Source organism: Protopterus annectens, chromosome 6.part1, assembly GCF_019279795.1.
Source record: "Protopterus annectens isolate FY-2018-M chromosome 6.part1, PAN1.0, whole genome shotgun sequence".
In the NCBI taxonomy this organism is placed as follows: domain Eukaryota; kingdom Metazoa; phylum Chordata; order Ceratodontiformes; family Protopteridae; genus Protopterus; species Protopterus annectens.
The window spans coordinates 65,302,660-65,321,340 of NC_056738.1; the positions used below are offsets into that span (position 1 = coordinate 65,302,660).

Below are 18,681 nucleotides of genomic sequence, written 5' to 3' on the forward strand. Positions count from 1 at the left end.
ACTTTTTCATATTTTTCGGGTGCTAGCTATGAAGCTGGTAATCTGTTAAAATTTCTCATCGGGAAAAGAAAATGTGCTTGGGATTTGACTACTGCTGCATATGGTAGCAGTACTGGTATGCTAAACGCAGCATTATGCATACGAAACAGGAAAATAGTATTAGCCTTCCAAGTTCCGTCTCGGAAAAAGTTTAGTCCCAGTGACTCTCCGTAGTGAAGTTGCTAGGACGACGCTGACGCTAGGAGCGTCTGTAGGCAGAGTCAAGGACTGTACCAATACTTATTCAAGAAGTTGTGAATAGGAATTAGCGAACATGGTGTCTATTTTGGATGCTTTATGGGAAGACCGAGATGTCCGATTTGACATCTCGCCTCAGTAAGTGTGTGCTCTTCATTTGTTTCTTATTGTGCATATACCAGTTAATGATGCAGTGTCCGCCTACCTACAGTGCAAAGAAAATATGAAATGTAAATCCGTTGTGGCTTCTAGTAGACCATCTGACAATGTAAATTAAGTGTGGATTTGTATTTGAAATGCAAAAAGACAGGTGGTGAGGTGTATTCACCTAAAATGGGAGTTGGAAGAAATATTCTGCATTCGCGACACTAGATGGGTGTTTGAGAGTTTTTATATGTTGGTGTGATTACAGTTTTAATGTTCCAATAGCAGGGAATCCGGGAAAACAAATATCACCGCTATCCAGTATTTGTACTTCGCTTCTTCATTAAGACAAATATTCCGCCTTGTGAAACACTGAAGGTGAGTTCTGTAACAGAGCCACCAAATCTTATATGTCTTTATTTTTGCTAAAGCTCTATGGTTACATTAGTCCACCACCAACCAGGTGCTTACGTTTTAATGTTATGTCTGGATTCCCTCTTCTCCCTCTGTTAGTAGTATTTGTTTTGTAAAATGTATCCATCTCTAAGCCATTAATATCTTTAGTAACATTAATAATATCTATAGATGCAAAGCATTCAGTTCCCATTGTTCTACAAATGTTTAAAACAGATCTTGTAGGTCAAAGTTTAAGAAACTATATTCGTACTATATTACTGATTCAGTAGAGGGTACACAACCGACACTAAGAGATTAACTTCTCAGTAATTAACATTACATATTAAATAATCGGTCATCATCTTCTTCTTCTCAGTTTGGCTTTTCCCGTTAGGCGATACTCAGTCATAAAATACTCAAAACAATTTTTCAAGTAATGTGTTAAGTCAAGCAGAACAGTTAAATTTACAGTGTCATTCTTAGTGAAATAATGTAGTGAACTAACTGAGGGATTTGAAAAGTGTTACCATGAGGTCTGTAATCTTGCATCAATCTATCACTTTAATTGTTCTGGTCTAAGTAATGTATTCCCTTTCTGTTGCTTGTTTGCATTGCATCACAGTATTGCAAAACTCCTTTGTTTATATGTATCTATTGCAGTATTAGTTTTCTGTCCCAATATTGCTACCCAGGGGAACATTTGTATGCTGTTGTTATTTAGTGTACTATTTTTTGCAGTATAAATGTATTTTTCTGCACTTGCATACAGTGTACATGTTATTTTGTTTGCTGCATTAAATGTATTTTTCTGCACTTGCATACAGTGTACATGTTATTTTGTTTGCTGCATTAAATGTATTTTTCTGCACTTGCATACAGTGTACATGTTATTTTGTTTGCTGCATTTTTTCAAAGTGAAGTGGCCATGTCAAGGTAGCCTTTTACACAGGGGCCCATTCACCACTTCATGCATGTGAGACACTGACATTTAGTAACTATTAAACAATGCAACAAGCCCTTGTATCATATCCAAGTAGCCAGTCCCACGGTCCACTTATGCAGAGCTCAGTTACAGCAGCTCTCCTGCAGACTTGTACTGTGTCTTTGAGAAATGGATCGAGTAATTCATTGCTCTGGTTTTGTTTCACTAACCATGTTAACAACCAGAACCATTTACAGCAAAACGGCCAGTTTCTGATCTACCATGAAGTACAGCATGCAAGCATACAATACTGTATGTGTGCTGCAAGAAAAAAATTGTGTCCATAGACAATCTTACACATATCCTAACTCCCCTTCTCTTCAAACATAGAGGTATGTTAATGCTGATCAGGTACCAGAATGGGCTATAATTAGTACCATCATCGATTTGCATCACACTCTTGTTAGACCTGAAAACACCTCACTTAAAGTTGTTTACTTTGTATTGGACAACTGAGACGAGAGCTTTGGCTTTCTGGTCTTGGTTACTAACAATTTTAATACTCTAAACAAATCATATCAAACAATCCCTTTCTAGTCTATCTTGAGCCAGACCATACAAGCACACTAAGTATGCCATAACAAAAGCTTCATGTCCACAAAAATAGGTTTTCAGATTTTGCAACACATCTTTGCCAGTCTTCAAGCTATCAGACTACAATACCTCACAGCATAGTTTCCACACAGCATTTCCAATTACATTTACCTAACACAGGTTAAAAAAAAGTGTGTGTGTGTGTGTGTGTGTGTGTGTGTGTGTGTGTGTGTATATATATATATATATATATATATATATATATATATATATATATAGGTTTACTATCAAAATGTAGAGTGCAGGTTCGGCGAATGCAGGAATGGCAAAAGTCATTAGGCTGCTTTCCTTGTTGCCGACCTGCACTACTGCGAGTGGTCAGTGCAGAGAATGCAATGTACGCATTCACACATATGTAGTCAGCATTTCGACTAGAGATCGTGATACAGTGGGGATCAGGAAATTACTCTTTTCCCCACTTTAGTGCATTCTTGGAGTTGGAATATATAATTTGTGGGGGGGACACAGCCCCCCACATGGAGGTGCAGGGGGCTTGCCCCCCCTGCAAAAACGTTACATCATCTGATTTGCAGTAATGAACTGCAAGCACAATGGCGAAAGTGCGAATGTGATTTTTTTCGCTTCATGCACTTCGACATTCTACACTGCACATACTCCTCACTTCTTTATTACTGTATCCTCTCTCTAAAAATTCTTAACCAAGTGTTTGCAGATCCTATTGGAACCCTACCTCGGAGCTGTTTAATCTAGGTATACTCATACCTTGGCCCTTCAGAACATTCTTATAAATGAAACTAGGATGCATGCTGTCTCTTTGCAGCACAGCATTTTTCTTGCAAGACTTCCTATACATACCTATCTCAAATCCAGAGTTAGAATATCTAGAAATCTGTACATCTAAAAAGTCTTTAGAGTCTCTCGAAACGTGGTGGGTAAATCTCAAATATGTAGTAGTGGAATGTAAATATTCAACAAACTCACTCAACCTCCCCATGGTTCCTTCCCAGATCAAAAAAACAGTCATCAACAAACCTTCTGTAAAACTTTAAGCATGAAGCAAATTCATGGGTTCCCAGCACATATTCAGATTCCCACTGGGCAAGGACTGCATTGACGTAGCTATTGGCACATGGTGTGCCCATAGCTATGCCTGCCCTTTGAAGAAATAGGGAGTTTTTAAACAGAACAATGTTGTTCTCAAGTACTGTTTCTAAAAACAAACATATTAAATTTATCATTGCGTCCTCATAAATGCTATATGTTTTTAGAAATTCTCTGGTCAATTCTATACCTTCAAGGTTAGGTATAACAGTAAATAAAGCTACCACATCCCATTTTCTCTTTACTACACCAGTGATGTAAAGATGATTTGTGACACCATTAGAATGAATTGGTCTATTTTACAAATGGATGAACGCATAAAGGACCTTATAAGTGATAAACCCTCTTTTCATTTTAAGAATAGGAAATGTCTAAAAAGACAGCTATGTTATAAGAACATTAAGCTGCAGAGACTGATTAACATCAATGAAGATAGGATGCGGTCCTGCAGTAAATGTAATTACTCTACATACATTAATACAGCTGACTTTTTTATGCATCTCTCAACAGGTCATAGGAGATTACTAGGCTGTCGACCCAGTGGTCATTTTAAGCCTGCCATTTTATCCCAATGTAATACCATGAAAATGCTTATCAGTATCCAAGATTGCATTTAGTGATGACTGTCCATGTCCAAGAGGGTTGTGGACACTATCCCTGGTAAGAATTTATGGTGCCCCATACACTCGCCCAGGTTCCTCTTGAACAGTGCCACAGAGGTGCTCTGTTTTACATGAATTGGTTACCTGTTCCAAAGACCTGGCAGTCGCTGGGAGATAAATCTGTCCCTCCAGCATGTCATATTTAAGTCACAGGCCATATTTAGGTCACTGGAATAGGTAGCCCTAGTCCCGTCTGATTTACTGATATGCAGCAGGTTCATAAGGTTTGGGTCTTGGATTGCTGTGTATGGCAGGCATAAGTCTCTCCTAAGAAGTCTATATGACACTGAGTAGAGTGACAGGGACTTTAGTCGGTCTGTGTAAGGCACATGCTGGAGTCTCTTGATCTTCGTTGTTAGAAACCTTTGAAGTCTGTCCAGTTACTGCAGGTGCTTTGCACTGCACATGCCAAATGGGGTGTTATACTCAATTATGGTCCGGATTAGTGCTGAGTATAGAGGGGTTATAACCTCTTTTGCTGTCAAGATGATGCCTTTACTAACCAAGTGTGCTATGTAGAAAGCTGTCCTTACTACAATAGACACATGGTGGTCAAAGTTAAGGTTGCAGTCAACTTGTGATCCCAGGTCCCTTACCACTTTGTGGGTACTTAGGTTATCGTTGTTGATTTGATAGTGTGAAGGGACATTGTTTGTGCTGAAAGGAAAGATGATGCATTTCTTTGCATCAGTTTGAGACCGTGACTAATACACCAGTTGCTGGTCTGTGTGAGACCCTCCTGGAGTATATTCATTGATTGCACCTAGTTTGCAGTCATCTGCAAACTTGGTCAACCCCAACCCCTTAGTTTTGACCTCAACTTCTGAGAAGTACATACCAAACAGCAATGACCCCTGTGGCACCCCACTGCTAACAGGTCTGGTGCTTGATGTGGAGTCACCCACTTTGATAGTGTGTGTCAGGTTTGTGAGCCATTTGGCAACCCATTTTGCAACAAAGGGGTTTACATTCAGTTTGCTAAGTATATCAGTAATGCCTGAATGTGGGATTGCGTCGAAAGCCTTTACCAAGTTGAGGTATGCTGTGTGCATAGATTTGCCCTCATCAGTGGCCTTGGTCACATTTTCAAAGAAGTTCACTAGATTTAACAGGCAGGATCTGTCCTTGATGAAGCCAAATTGGGTTGGATCCAGAGTTTGGACATCGCCTATATCTTTATTTATGAGGTTCATAATGATAATTCCATAGCCTTACAGATGAGGCTGGTCAGGCTTATGGGTCTGTAATTCCCTGGGTCTGTTGCTACCTCACATTTATGGAGGGGAATAAGTGTTGCTGTTCTCCATTCCTCAGTAACAAAGCCTGTGGTTAGGCTATGATTGAAAAGGGTACTTAATGGTGATGCTAGTTCATGTTGTAGCCTGTTTAGAAGACACCCTAGGATGTCGTCTGGTCCCATAGAGGCTGTGGTTTTGCCTTGGACAAGGCTTTGAGGACCTGCCCTTCAGATATGTAGGGTGGGGGGAGTTTGGGGGAAGGTTTATGATGAACTTGTGATAAACTTCTTGAATGTTTTGTTTATTTAAAATAAAGTGAAATAGTCTATTAAGACAATAATGCTGTGTGTTGCTTCTCCATGATTGCGTGTTTCAGAAATGCAGTTACATGGTGGAATTAATGTTGTATTTATGTACTAAGGTATTCCACATAAAACACTGCACTAAATGATATTAGTTGTCACTTAAAATAAAGAAAAACATTCTTCTTGCTTATAGTTTCTATTACTTCTAACCATCAAGTGTCAGGAAGTAGTACTTGACAAGGAATCAAGACCTTAATGTTGTATATTGCTTTCTCTTCATCATTGTTTCAAAGTTGCATTTATGTGGTGGTATTAATATAGCATCCAGATGATAATGTGTTCCACTGTACACTTAACTGACATGGAAGCACTACACCAAGTATTTATAATCATGTAAAATAAAATGAAATATCTCCTTATCTTTGTCACTACCATGTATGAGAAGACAGTGTTTGTGAAACAATATTTCAGATGATCTTGGGAATGCATCATATGGCATGCGATTCTTGATAAAAAAAATAAAACTGATAAAAAATAAAACTGATTTAACACATTTGGAGCTGAAATAGTCTTACTTTGCATGTAATTATTATAAAGAAGCAACATGCAGCATTTTCAAAATATTGCAGGAGAGTAACATAGTTGGAGTATGCAAAGTAAAGTTATTTACTTATCTTTGCCAACATGATCATGGAATATCAACATACAGCATATCACAATTAAAAAGGTTGGAACATTTGTACTTTGACTATGTTGAAACAACATAAAACATTCTAAAATGATAAGAGAAAGCAACTCCTTGTCATTTGCTCTTGATAAAATGACAGGGCAAAAATTGTTTGAGAGGAAGAAAATGGTACAGATTTTGTCTTTATTTTCTCTTTGTAACACCTTTGGTCTACAGTGGTTCATTGACACAAAGAAGTGTTCTGATAAAATAATTCAACTTTTCTAAAATTTCAAAGAACTATTGGGTGACTCATTACTGGCAGATGTATGATCAACAGTAAGTTACTACTACAGCACCAAAATCATTTTTATCCTTAGTTTGGCAGTGCTAGCTTGCATTCTAAATTAGATTATTCGATAAATTAAGTTACAGAAATGGGACAAAATGTGAAAACTAATAAATAAAAATGTGTACTTGCATCAGTACAGACTAAATATGCATCGAACACCCAAAAACATTCTGCATATAATGGATTTCTGGCCACTTCATCTTGTGCACAACCAACTGAATATATCACATATTACACTCTTAGATCAGATTAATACTGAATATGTCTGCATTATCAAAACAAGAGCAAGTTACATGAAACAGAGATACACTACCTCTCTGAAGTCAGAAATGTTCAGGAAAACAGATTATGCTCCACCATCAAAAGTAAGGTAACCTTGTTGTTGCAAAGTGTGTATGAACCTAGCTATATCACGCCCATGTCTGAAGCATCGGTGAACAGTTCTTGAGAAGGGATGGGAGGCTGAAAGGGCAGTCTTGTGTTGAGAGAAAATTGTTGAATCCACCACTCAAAATTCCTTCTTTAGACATGGAAGGAGATGTACACTAAAATCCAGAGGTGACAATGCTATGGCCAGACTGACTTGAGGTACTGTTGATGCTTCCACATATGTAGTCTGGCAAGAGAGAGCATTGGAATAGAAAATGTCTTGAATCTCCGGGCTGAAAGAAACTCCTGGCTGGCATGGCAGTCAGAAGAAGAGGAGACTGAAAGAAGCCTGACAATAGTAAAACGTTTGGAGGTGGAAGAGAGGCCAACATTGGCACTGTCTGAATCCTGCATCCCAGATGCACTTGATCCTGATGGGGAGTAAGGACAGACTTTTGGAAATTAATAGTGAACCCCAGACTTTAAAAAAGAGAGATGGTGAATTCCAGATCCTGTAACAGGTGACTGGGAGAAGGCACCTGAAGCAACAGGTTGTCTAGATAAGGAAAAATCTGAATGCCTTGGAGACTGCAGAAAGCAATCACAGGATCTGTGCATTTTATGAATACCCCTGGGGCAGTTGAGAGGTCAAAAGGCAAAGCAGAAAACTGAAAATGAAAGGAAGACACAAAGAAACGTAAAAACTTCCTGAAAAGAAGGTGAATAGGGATATGAAGATAAGCATCTTTCAGATCCAAAGACACCAGAAAAGCCTAGGGTAGTCAAAGAAGAAACAAGGTCTGAAGAGTAAGCATCCAAAAAGAAGGGACATTGAGAAAGGTGTTGAGCAGGGATTGATCCAGAATATGTCTCCAAATGCCCTCCTTTCAAGGAACCAGGAAAATCCTGGAATAAAAACCCTTTCACACTTGGGAAGGGTGGACAGGTTGGATGGTTCCTTGGTTCATTAAGGACACTAGAACCTCTGGGAAATGAGGAAGTTGCTCCAGAGAAGGTCGAGAAATCCTTGAAAAAGAAGGGAGAGATTTCCGTACCATGAAGTAAGCCTGACAGATGATAGAAAGAACCCAAGAGTCTGAAGTGATGAGATGCTAATTTGAAAGACAAAGGGAAAGCTCAAGGGACAAAGGAACCTGGTCTAAGGGGGGGGGGTGAATTGTCAAAGAGAAGCAGGCTTATCAGATAAAGGAGGCTTCTGGGCCACATAAATCTGAGAAGCCTTAGTAGAGATGGCCTGCCTATCACCCTTCCTGCCCTTGGAGGCCCGGTGGGGTTGTCTGTGAACAAAATCAGATCTAGAAGGATAATTCCTCTGAAACTTAGGGTTAGGAGAGGCAAAAATATGTTTAAGGTTCTGCAAGGTTTTGTCTTTCTCTTGAAGCAATCCCAAAAATATGTTTATTATCCAAAGAAGCATCTAACAACTTGGCCTTAATGTCTTCAGTCAGAGACTGGAGACGAAGCCAAGAATAGCATCTCATAACAAACCCAAAAGCTGCAGCCCTGGAAGAGGCATCAGTAGCATCATTGCTACACTTAATAGAGTGGCCAGCCACTTGAGAAGCAGAACCTAAAATTGGTAAGGCAGAGGATTTGCCTTCAGAATCGGGGAGGTCAGAAATAACTTGAAACAATCAAGGCTAGAGAATACCTGGTCATGTGGTTCTGGTTATTAACAGTCCTAAAGGCCAAAGTAGAAGCAGTGTAAACTTTCTTACCGAACCTCGCCGTTACCCTACTCTCCTTATCAGAAGGCAAAAGTTTGGAAGAGTGCAAAAGCTTAGAAGGTTTGTCAGAGGAGACCGACACCATGGCAGGATCAGCAGAAGGTCATTTAAATAAAAATTGACTATCACCTATCAGGTTTCTTAGAAGCAGAAGGCTGAGAATCAAGAGACTTGGAAGCAGCAATGAAAGTATCTAACAAGGCAGCCAACATAGGAGAAATGGCCAATGGTTTAGGAGTATCCACCTGATGCAACTTACAATATCTCCTCTGAATGTCAGACACTTGAGAAGAATCCCACTTAAAGTATTCCATCATCCTAGCAGTTGTGTTCCCAAAGGACAATTCCCCAAAAGGAGACTCGGGGCTAAAAGACTCTTCCCCATCAGAACCATAAGCCAAAGGTGAAGGCATTTGTGAAGAATAGGACAAAGACCCCCTCATCAGACACTGAATCCTCATCTGAGGAATCCAGTCCCTCAGCCATTTAGAAGGAGTAGAGATCCAAGGAGGAGCCGGTACAAAACCCCTTGAGGAGGCTTCAGGGCCATCAAGGCAGAAAACAAGCCTTGAGTAAACTCTAGCCATTCCCTCTGAGGATCCATAGGATGGACCAAAACATGCTTCATTTTTTGTCTTTTCTTGGAAAGGACTGGGTGTTCCGATTCTTGGTGAAATTCAGTAAGAGAACTTGGAACCTCCTTCCTGACCAATATCTGCAGAATCCCTCTAGGACTGTCCAAGATAATCAACTACGGTTTCCCCTCGACATCCGGAGCCGATACCTGCAAAGCCTCAGGGGACATGCAAAAGGGGTCATCTCATAGGAATCCGATGTGGACACTGAATGACCTACAGAGCTATTATCCGCTTCGAGGGAAGTCCGGTGGACGCTAGACAGGTAAAGAATCTGGCCAAGACTTCTTGCCTTCTTCATACCTAGCGGGAGTATCTCTGGGTTAAAGGATTCCACCATGGTAGTCTGGGCAAACTGTTTAAGCCATTGGTTTTCAAGATAAATGACCAGGGAAAACAAACAGCTTCTGAGTGCCTTAGGCACAAATACCTTACAGATTATACAAGAGGTATGGCCGTGGGAAGCACCCAAACAAAAAAACACTGGTTGTGACTATCCTTATGAGGAATCTGCCTCCCACACTGACATTTTCCCTTCTTGGATGACATGAACTCTAGGTATTAAAATAAAATGTAAGACCAAGAAAAGAAAAAAAGGTACTTGTCTGGCAGCTGGGTATTCAGGACAGAAATAAGGTGTTCAGTCCAACTAGCAATAATGGCTTTCAAACTGGTGGCAAAGAAGGTCTGGATAGCTACATCCATATGTCCCTTTTATGCCCTATGGTGTGTGTGGGGAACATAGGTGTGACATACAGCACATACAAGATAGTTAGGCTTTGGTATACTGGCTGAGCATCAGGCTGCCCTGGGAGGGAGATCCCTTCTGTTTTAAATACTGCAACAGTGATATAGAAGGACATGTGGCTAAATGCATTATCTAACTGGTCAAAAGAAAACAATGAAAATAGCTCTTGTCTTTAATCATGTGGTTTAAATGAAGCTATTTACTGTTGAGTTTCTCCTTTGAAAGCTGACAAATTCTGTTGATGTCTTTTACCTAATTTATATGAAATCAATACTGTCATGACCATTTGGCAGTCATCTTTCAGAGTAATTCCTTTGCCATGATGGAAACCCATGAGGCTGAATATTTGGTTTATGTCTTACTTTACCCCAAAATTTAACAGGAGGCTATATGTTAGAGTAACCAGCTGCTGTCCAAAGTGTGGACTTCTGCAGGAGATCTTCATAACTTGCTGTGGTCTTGCTTAGTTATGCACCAGATTTAATTTACTATTATGTTTGTAGTTTGTATCAGCAGTTTCTCAGTCAGGCATTCTTGTTTACTTGAAATTCATCAGTTTTTCAACTGAAAAAGAGTATTAAAGAGAAAGTTGACATCCGAACGCTGTGTTGCTGTGTGCAGTAATTCTGCTGCCCAATACCTGGAAGCATTCAGCTGTTCTTTGCTTAGATGAATGGACTAAAAAACCAAGGGCCAACTGTATGATAGTAAATATAAATGTCAGTTCTCATTCAGAAGTATTATATTCAATGTATATTGCAAATTTCTGTACATTTTTGTTGAGACTGGTAGATAAAGAGTAGCAAAAACTGAAGGGGAGGCTAGGGGCTGTAGTTTTGTCTTTTTCATTTGTTTCTCGCCTTGTTAGTTCCCAGGTTGTTTAACTAAATGTATTCCCCTTTTGGGTTCATAGGTTGGTACTAGGCTATCGGCCCTAAGGCCTATGCAAGCCTAGCCATAACAATTCCTTGGAAATTTCTTCCCACAATATTTACTTCTCTGGGCCCCTGTCTAGCAGGGTGACTGACATGATCCCTACATTTTTGTTGAGACTGGTAGATAAAGAGTAGCAAAAACTGAAGGGGAGGCTGGGGGCTGTAGTTTTGTCTTTTTCATTTGTTTCTCGCCTTGTTAGTTCCCAGGTTGTTTAACTAAATGTATTCCCCTTTTGGGTTCATAGGTTGGTACTAGGCTATCGGCCCTAAGGCCTATGCAAGCCTAGCCATAACAATTCCCTGGAAATTTCTTCCCACAATATTTACTTCTCTGGGCCCCTGTCTAGCAGGGTGACTGACATGATCCCCGGGGTGAATTTCCTATCTCCCATCCAATCATCAAGGTTCCTTTTGAAGAGGGCCAATGAGGCGCTCTGCTTGACATGTATGGGCAGTCTGTTCCAGAGTATGGGGAGTCTCTGGGTCAGGAACCTATCCTTCCAGCATGTTTTGTTCATTGTGATGATAAGGTTTAGATCCATGGGGCCCCTGTCTAGCAGGGTGACTGACATGATCCCCGGGGTGAATTTCCTATCTCCCATCCAATCATCAAGGTTCCTTTTGAAGAGGGCCAATGAGGCGCTCTGCTTGACATGTATGGGCAGTCTATTCCAGAGTATGGGGAGTCTCTGGGTCAGGAACCTATCCTTCCAGCATGTTTTGTTCATTGTGATGATAAGGTTTAGATCCATGGAGCATGTGGCTCTGAGGGATTGGGATTTCTTTAAGTGGAGCATGTCCAACAGCTCAGGGTTTGACATGGCGTTGTATGTTAAGCAGAGATCGCCTCTGAGTAGATATGCCACAGAGTGTAGCTGGAGTTTTTTTAGACGGTCAGCATATGGCATCTGCTTTAGGCCTGTGATTCTTTTAGTGAGGTATTTCTGTGGCCTTTCCAGCTGTTGCAGATGTCTTGTGAGGTACATACCAAATGGGGCATTATACTCTATAATGGGTCTAATGAGGGATGAGTACAGTGGGACAATGACCTCTTTTTTTTTTCTGGATTAAAAGCCCTTAGTGATGAGGTGTGCCACATAGAAGGATTTCCTGACTGTTGTGGCGATGTGGTTATCGAAAGTGAGACCACTGTCCACTTGTGTCCCTAAGTCCCTCATCACACTTTTGATGTTTAGTGTCCTGCCACCTATGTGGTAGTTCATGGGTACATGTTTTTTTCCAAAGGGGATAACTATACATTTCTTGGCATTAAGCTTGAGCCCATGGCTCTGGCACTAGGCATCTGTTTCTGTAAGGCCCTTTTGTAGAATATCCACATAATTTAGGGATTCAATAATGGCTCCCAGTTAGCAGTCATCTGCAAACTTTGTTAGCCAGAGTCCCTTCATGTCGGCTTGTACTTCAGAGAAGTAGATGCCAAACAAGAGTGGTCCCAGGACTGAACCCTGAGGTACTCCACTTGTCACTTGTCTGGAGCTGTATTCAGAGTCTGCTACTTTTACAGTCTGGGTTCTGTCAGTAAGCCAGTTGGCAACCCATCGAGTGACGTAGGGATTTATGCCCAGCTTAGTAAGTTTATCTATGATTCCAGAGTGGGGGATGGTGTCAAAGGCCTTGGCGAGGTCCAGATAGGCTGTGTGGACCGCCTTACCCTCGTCCACAGCTCTGGAGACTGAGTTGAAGAAGTCAGTCAGATTCAGGAGACAAGATCGGCCCTTCACAAACCCAAACTGGGTGGGGTCCAGTGTTTGAAGGTTGCCAATGTCTTTAATTATAAGTTCCATGATAATGCGTTCCATGCCCTTGCAGATCAGGCTTGTCAGACTAATGGGACGGTAGTTCCCGGGATCCAAGGCGGATCCTCCCTTGTGGAGCGGGATAACTGTAGTTGTGTGCCACTCAGTGGGCACGAAGCCTGAGGAGAGGCTATGATTAAACAGGACACTTAGATGGGGTGCCAGTTCATTTTGTAGTTCATGTAGTACACAGCCTGGGATGTCATCTGGTCCCATGGATGCTGTATTCTTAGTTTTGGAGAGTGATGTTTCTACCTGTGTGGCTGTGATTATCGGAATTTGGCAATCTTTTGGTATTGAGATGGGCCCTTTAGGGGGTGAGAGGGGGGTGAAGTTGGCACTAAATCGATCTGCCAGGATATTGGCAATATCCTTGGGATCAGTATATTTAATGCCATTCTGATGTAGCTCAGAGCAGATCTGAGCATTTGTACTGCATGAATATTTACTTTTTATGTCTATGGTGAGTAATTAATACTCTGGGTATTCGGAACTGATAATGTTCACATTCAGTACATGCTATTTCATTATTATTTAGAATAGGTATGCAGAACTCTCAGTAATGTATTCTAAGTTAAGTATATACACTGCATGGTTTTAGAGGACTGTAATTAATACTACAGAATGTATACTATTTACTATTGACAACGTTGTAAGAATTTTTCCTTTTGTAATACTCCTCCATCCAAATCTGTAACAAATGAACACAAAAGCCAGAAGAAGTAGCTGAATTGAACCCACTCAAAGTATTGCAGGCTGCAAATCACCACACAGTTGTAGAATGCAGAATCCACTTTATTAACTTCAGACAAAACATCCAAGGATGAGCGTTTTCGTCCAGAAAGATGTAGACTTCATCGGACAATTTACCATTTATCGTATATGCGATTTTTTAACTTTCTGTCAGTCTTGCCTATGTAAAAGCAAGAACAGGTGGTACACATGGCACAGAAAGTTAAAAAAATCACATATACGAACACCTATATGACATAAGGAATAAAAAAGAAACATTCTCTTAGCAAACATGTTTTGGAGTATAAGGACCATAAGTTCCAATTTTTTATTATGGACAATATCAGTACCAACATGAGGGGTGGTGCATGGTCACTATTACTTGAGAAAAGAGAATTATACTGGCAATTACGTTTGAATGCAGGGAACTGGCCAGGCCTGAATGAGCATATTTCAGTTATCCCAATTTTAAAACTAGATGCACTAGAAAGATAAAATGTGTGTGTGTGTGTATGTGTGTGTGTGTGTGTGTGTGTGTGTGTATATATATATATCTCCATTATGCATTTTAACATTTTAATATCACATGTTTAGTATTTATGTTAAGTGTATTTATTTCTCTTAACATTTTCTACTATATCTAGTTTTTAGTATTTAATCACACATATTTATTGTTTTAACACATTCAACATATTTAAATATTTATTGTAAATTATTATTTTTATGAAGCAGTGTTTATATATAGTGTGTTTTTAGGGTGGTGTGTTCCATGAACTTTTTCAGTTTGTATAGTTTGTCTGCTTTTTAAATTCAGTGACTGTAAATATTGTACTTTTAATGACATAATTAATTAGTTTATAACTGGGTGGAACTTCCTGTTTGGACTGTATAAGAAGGAAGTAACTATGTGGGGTAAATTGTCTGATGAAGTCTAGATCTTTCTGGATGAAAGCGCTCATCCTTGGATTTTTTTGTCTGAAGTTAATAAAGACTAAAGCTAAAGACTTAAACCTCGGCACAAGTATGAATAGGACATGCTGGAGAGATAGATTCATAACCCAGAGGCTTCCCATGCTTTGGAACAAGATCCCAGTTCGTATTAGGCAGAGCCCCTCACTGACTCTCTTCAAGAGAAATCTTGATGAGTGGATGGGAGATCGTAAGTTTACCCCAGGGGTCACATTTGTGTCACTGCTAGACAGGGGCACAGTAAACTAATTCTGTTATATAAGGGGACCTTCATTGTGTCACTACTAGACAGAGGCACAGTATTCTAAATTTATTCTGTACATTTTTTGTACCATTTCATGGGGTGGCAAAAGCCACATCACTATGGCTAGGCTTACAAATGCCCCAGGGCAGATAGCCTAGTACTATACTATGAAATTATGGATTCTGCATTCTACAACTGTGTGGTGATTTGCAGCCTGCAATACTTTGAGTGGGTTCAATTCAGCTACTTATTCTGGCTTTTGTGTTCATCTGCTTCAGTTTGTGCTTTGTGACTTTTTTAAATCTGTAACAAGGCATATACAACTTATGCATATGTTTTTGTACACAAGCACTTAAGGTTCAAAGTGTCAGTAAAATGGAAGAAAGTGCAACGTTTTATAAGTAATGTGACTGCAAACATGTCTTTTGTTTTCTTGTAGGCAAATGAAAATGAGACCAGGAGAAGTTTGTATTGATTGTTTAGATTCTATTGAAGACACAAAGGGAAACAATGGTGACAGAGGTAAGAAACGTATCATAACTTCAATAACAAATTTTGGCCAGTTTCATTGCAGTCTTCTGTGAAATCAGGTTCATACGTTATCACTGGGTTAATGACCACAGGGGATTTTTAATTTTAGCCAAACCTCTCAAACGTGAGAACCAAACCTTGTACCTTGTGAGGTAACTCCTTAACCATTAAGCCAACTTGCACTTCACATGCAGAAGTTTTGGTGAGGACAGCTGTAACTTCTGACTCACATTGAATCTTTAACAAGGAATATACATTTAATTGAGCAAGATGACAACATGTAAAGCAAAGAGGTTCTGAGTGTGACAGAGGGTAACGCTATTACAGTTTCCAGTCTGGTAAGACTGAATGCCCTTTCCATATAACTAAAGTTTTTGTTTATTATGTTTTATATTGTTAATTCCACTAAACTTTGACAGTGTGGAATTACAACATCTGATAGTTGCTCACAATTTACATTGCATTACAATGTCTAAGCCCAGTTTTTAAAGGTGGTCTTCTAACCACTGCTCACAGTATAAATATGCTTGTTTTTGCCATAAATATAGACCTTGGCTAACATTATTTCTAAGACAGTGACCTGCAACTCCCACTGTCTGTGCTTATTAATGTATTTCATTTCCTGCTTCAGGAAGAGATGCTTATATCTTATTTCATAATAGTCTTTCTCAGACTAGTACCCGGACAAGTTGTTAGTCCGGTGGTCCACTTAGTCCATTCTCATGTTATTGGCAATTGTCATAGGTTGCCCTGAGGTTCCCTTTAACTGTCTTTTCAATTCTTTCCCATCTCACAGGACTTACATTATTAATGCATAGCTGATCTTGCTTTGAGGAAGATTTTTATAGGATTAAGCAGATGGGGTTCTATTTACAAGCAATAATGCCCAACAGGGTGTGTGTTGCTGTGTAAATAATGCCTGCCCAGGGGAGTTATGAGACTTGACGGCACAGGCGGAGGGCCTCTACACCACTGGAAGGGTGTTATTTACACAATAACACTTACCCTGGAGGGCATTATTGCAATTAGAGAATGAGCTGTCTTTAAAGTTGTGTTTTATTTACTTACTTATTTTTTATTACTATTTTTTTTTATATATTTTTGATGTAAAATAGTTCCTCGGCCTAATACTTCATACTTGCTGTAGTGTATATAAATGGTGTTGGAGGAAGTGTTTTACATCCAAAATATAACATGTTAAAAATATCTATATACTTACTTCATATTTTGGTCCTTTACTCCTAAAATGTGTGGTCTGCTGCCAGTCATTGGGGATTAAAGTCACTAAATAATTACACACATTTGATTTTCAGACTGTTTCCTTCAGAAAATTCATGCTACTACAAATCATGTTGTTTAAGCAACTTTCTAATTTTGTAAGAGCAATATTTAAAAATCTCTTCCTATTTTTGAGCCTTTGTTCCCATTTATTTTAGGCTTTATCTAGACGTTTTTTGAGCTAAGAGGTTGAGGTATGCAGACTTCTACTGCTGCTGCCAGTGGTTGATCATTCTCACTCATGCTCTCTCTCTGTCTCTCTCTCTCACACACATACATACATGCACACTTCAGAAAATGCATGCTCACACAAACCCTATCATTACAGAAACTTTGCAATTTTATAAGAGAAATATTTAAAATCTGTCCCTATTTGAGCCTTTGTCCCCCCTTTACTTTAGCTTTATGGTGATATCTTGAGCTAAGAGGATGAGAGGTATGCAAACCTCAGTCGCTCTCACTGTTCAGACATGCACTTCCGCTTTCATGCATGCAAGCACACATGCACTCACACACGAAGATAGAAACATAAACGCACATGCACACACTCACTTTTTATTATTCATTTACTTTTACACTTGCTAAACAGCAAAAGCACTCCTTAGTGAGTGCAAAATAGCAGCTCAATCGATCTCGCTTTCACTCATACATGCATATAGACATAAAAAGACACACTTTTTTCTTTTATTTTACACTTGATAAACAGCAAAAGCACTGCTTAGCAAAGTTAAAATAATGGCAGACGTTATGTTACTTTCAGTTTGAGCTCCACTGCAGCTTGGTTTGCTGCTGTGAAGTGTCTGGCTCATTTTTCATCAGGCATTACCTGTAGATTAACACCCTGCTGGAGAACGTTTGTTCTCCAGTCAAAGTTATAAACATATGTGTTATGTTTATATGTACAGCTCCTGACAATAGACATTGTGGTATTGATAATCTGCCCAGTAGTTGTAGATAGTAGTACTCCCTCAGCTATACCCTGTTCTTATCTCCCTTCCACCTGTCCTAAGCCTTTTTGAATCGGCTTTTGGTTTTGCTCTTCAGCACACCTATACTGGCAGTTCATTTCATCTACTCACTACCTTGTCTGTTAAGAAATATTTCCTCATGTATGGATTAAAGCTGCCTCCATCTAGATGCATGTTATGCACTCACTTCTCATTTGTCTCCATCAATTCAGTCTCTTCCCAAATTTCCATTTATCACCTTTGCACTGATATCATTATCTTCCATCCTGTCTTGGACCAGAAAGAGTATAGCAGCACAGTGGCTTGTTGGAAAGTTCTTTGCCTTAGCTGCCATGTCTGGGGTTTACTCCTAACTTCTGGGCACTGTTTGTATGGAGTCTGCCTGTTCTCCATGTCTAAACAGGTTTTCTATGGGTACTCTGGTTTCCTGCTACCACTCAAAAATATGCTGGTTAATTGTCTATAGTAAATTATCCAACTGTTTTATATGTTGTATTTACCCTTGCCATTTTAGACTGGGGGTAGTGCTGAAAATGGTCTAAGGATCAGTCTATTTAGTTAATACATAATAAAATAAAAAAAAATGCCCAGTCATTCTTATGCCTTTTCCTGTAATCATTCAATCATGTACGTAGGAATTAATTTGTTGGAAATAAAATATTGAAAAAGAAAAATGGCTGCACACTCAATGTCCCGCTAGAGAGAATTCTGCTACACTTGCATGGTTCTCTCAAGCTGCTATATTCCTCCGTACTGAGACTCCACCCTGGTAGAGACAGGCTCTTGTTCCACTTCCCCTTTCCACCCACATTCTCCTCCAGTCTCCCTGTCTTGAAGATGGGAAGGCTACCAAGAGATCCCCATTTTTCTTTAGAAGCAGTGTCACTAGAGCAAGACTGATGCAAAAAATTGCACTGCTAAAACTAGACAGCTAGGGCAGGATTTAGATCTGTTTACCTAGAACAAATATGAAGAGGAATACACTGCTTCTCCTCCATTTCCTGCATATGAACCAGAATGTATAGTAGCACTATGCTTAATGCAGGGAAAGGGTAGCTAACCTTCAGA

General features: G+C 39.7%; 1 protein-coding gene across 1 annotated transcript in view; it reads left to right on the forward strand.

The window, feature by feature from the left end:
• Positions 1-241: 241 nt before the first annotated feature.
• BBS5 (Bardet-Biedl syndrome 5) overlaps positions 242-18,681 on the forward strand; it is a 793,745-nt gene continuing 775,305 nt past the window's right edge. Inside the window, exons 1-2 of the mRNA XM_044075486.1 lie at positions 242-375; positions 15,276-15,358. Of these exons, the coding sequence (XP_043931421.1) occupies positions 314-375; positions 15,276-15,358 (145 nt within the window). The 5' untranslated portion in view covers positions 242-313. The remainder of the gene's footprint in view (positions 376-15,275; positions 15,359-18,681) is intronic.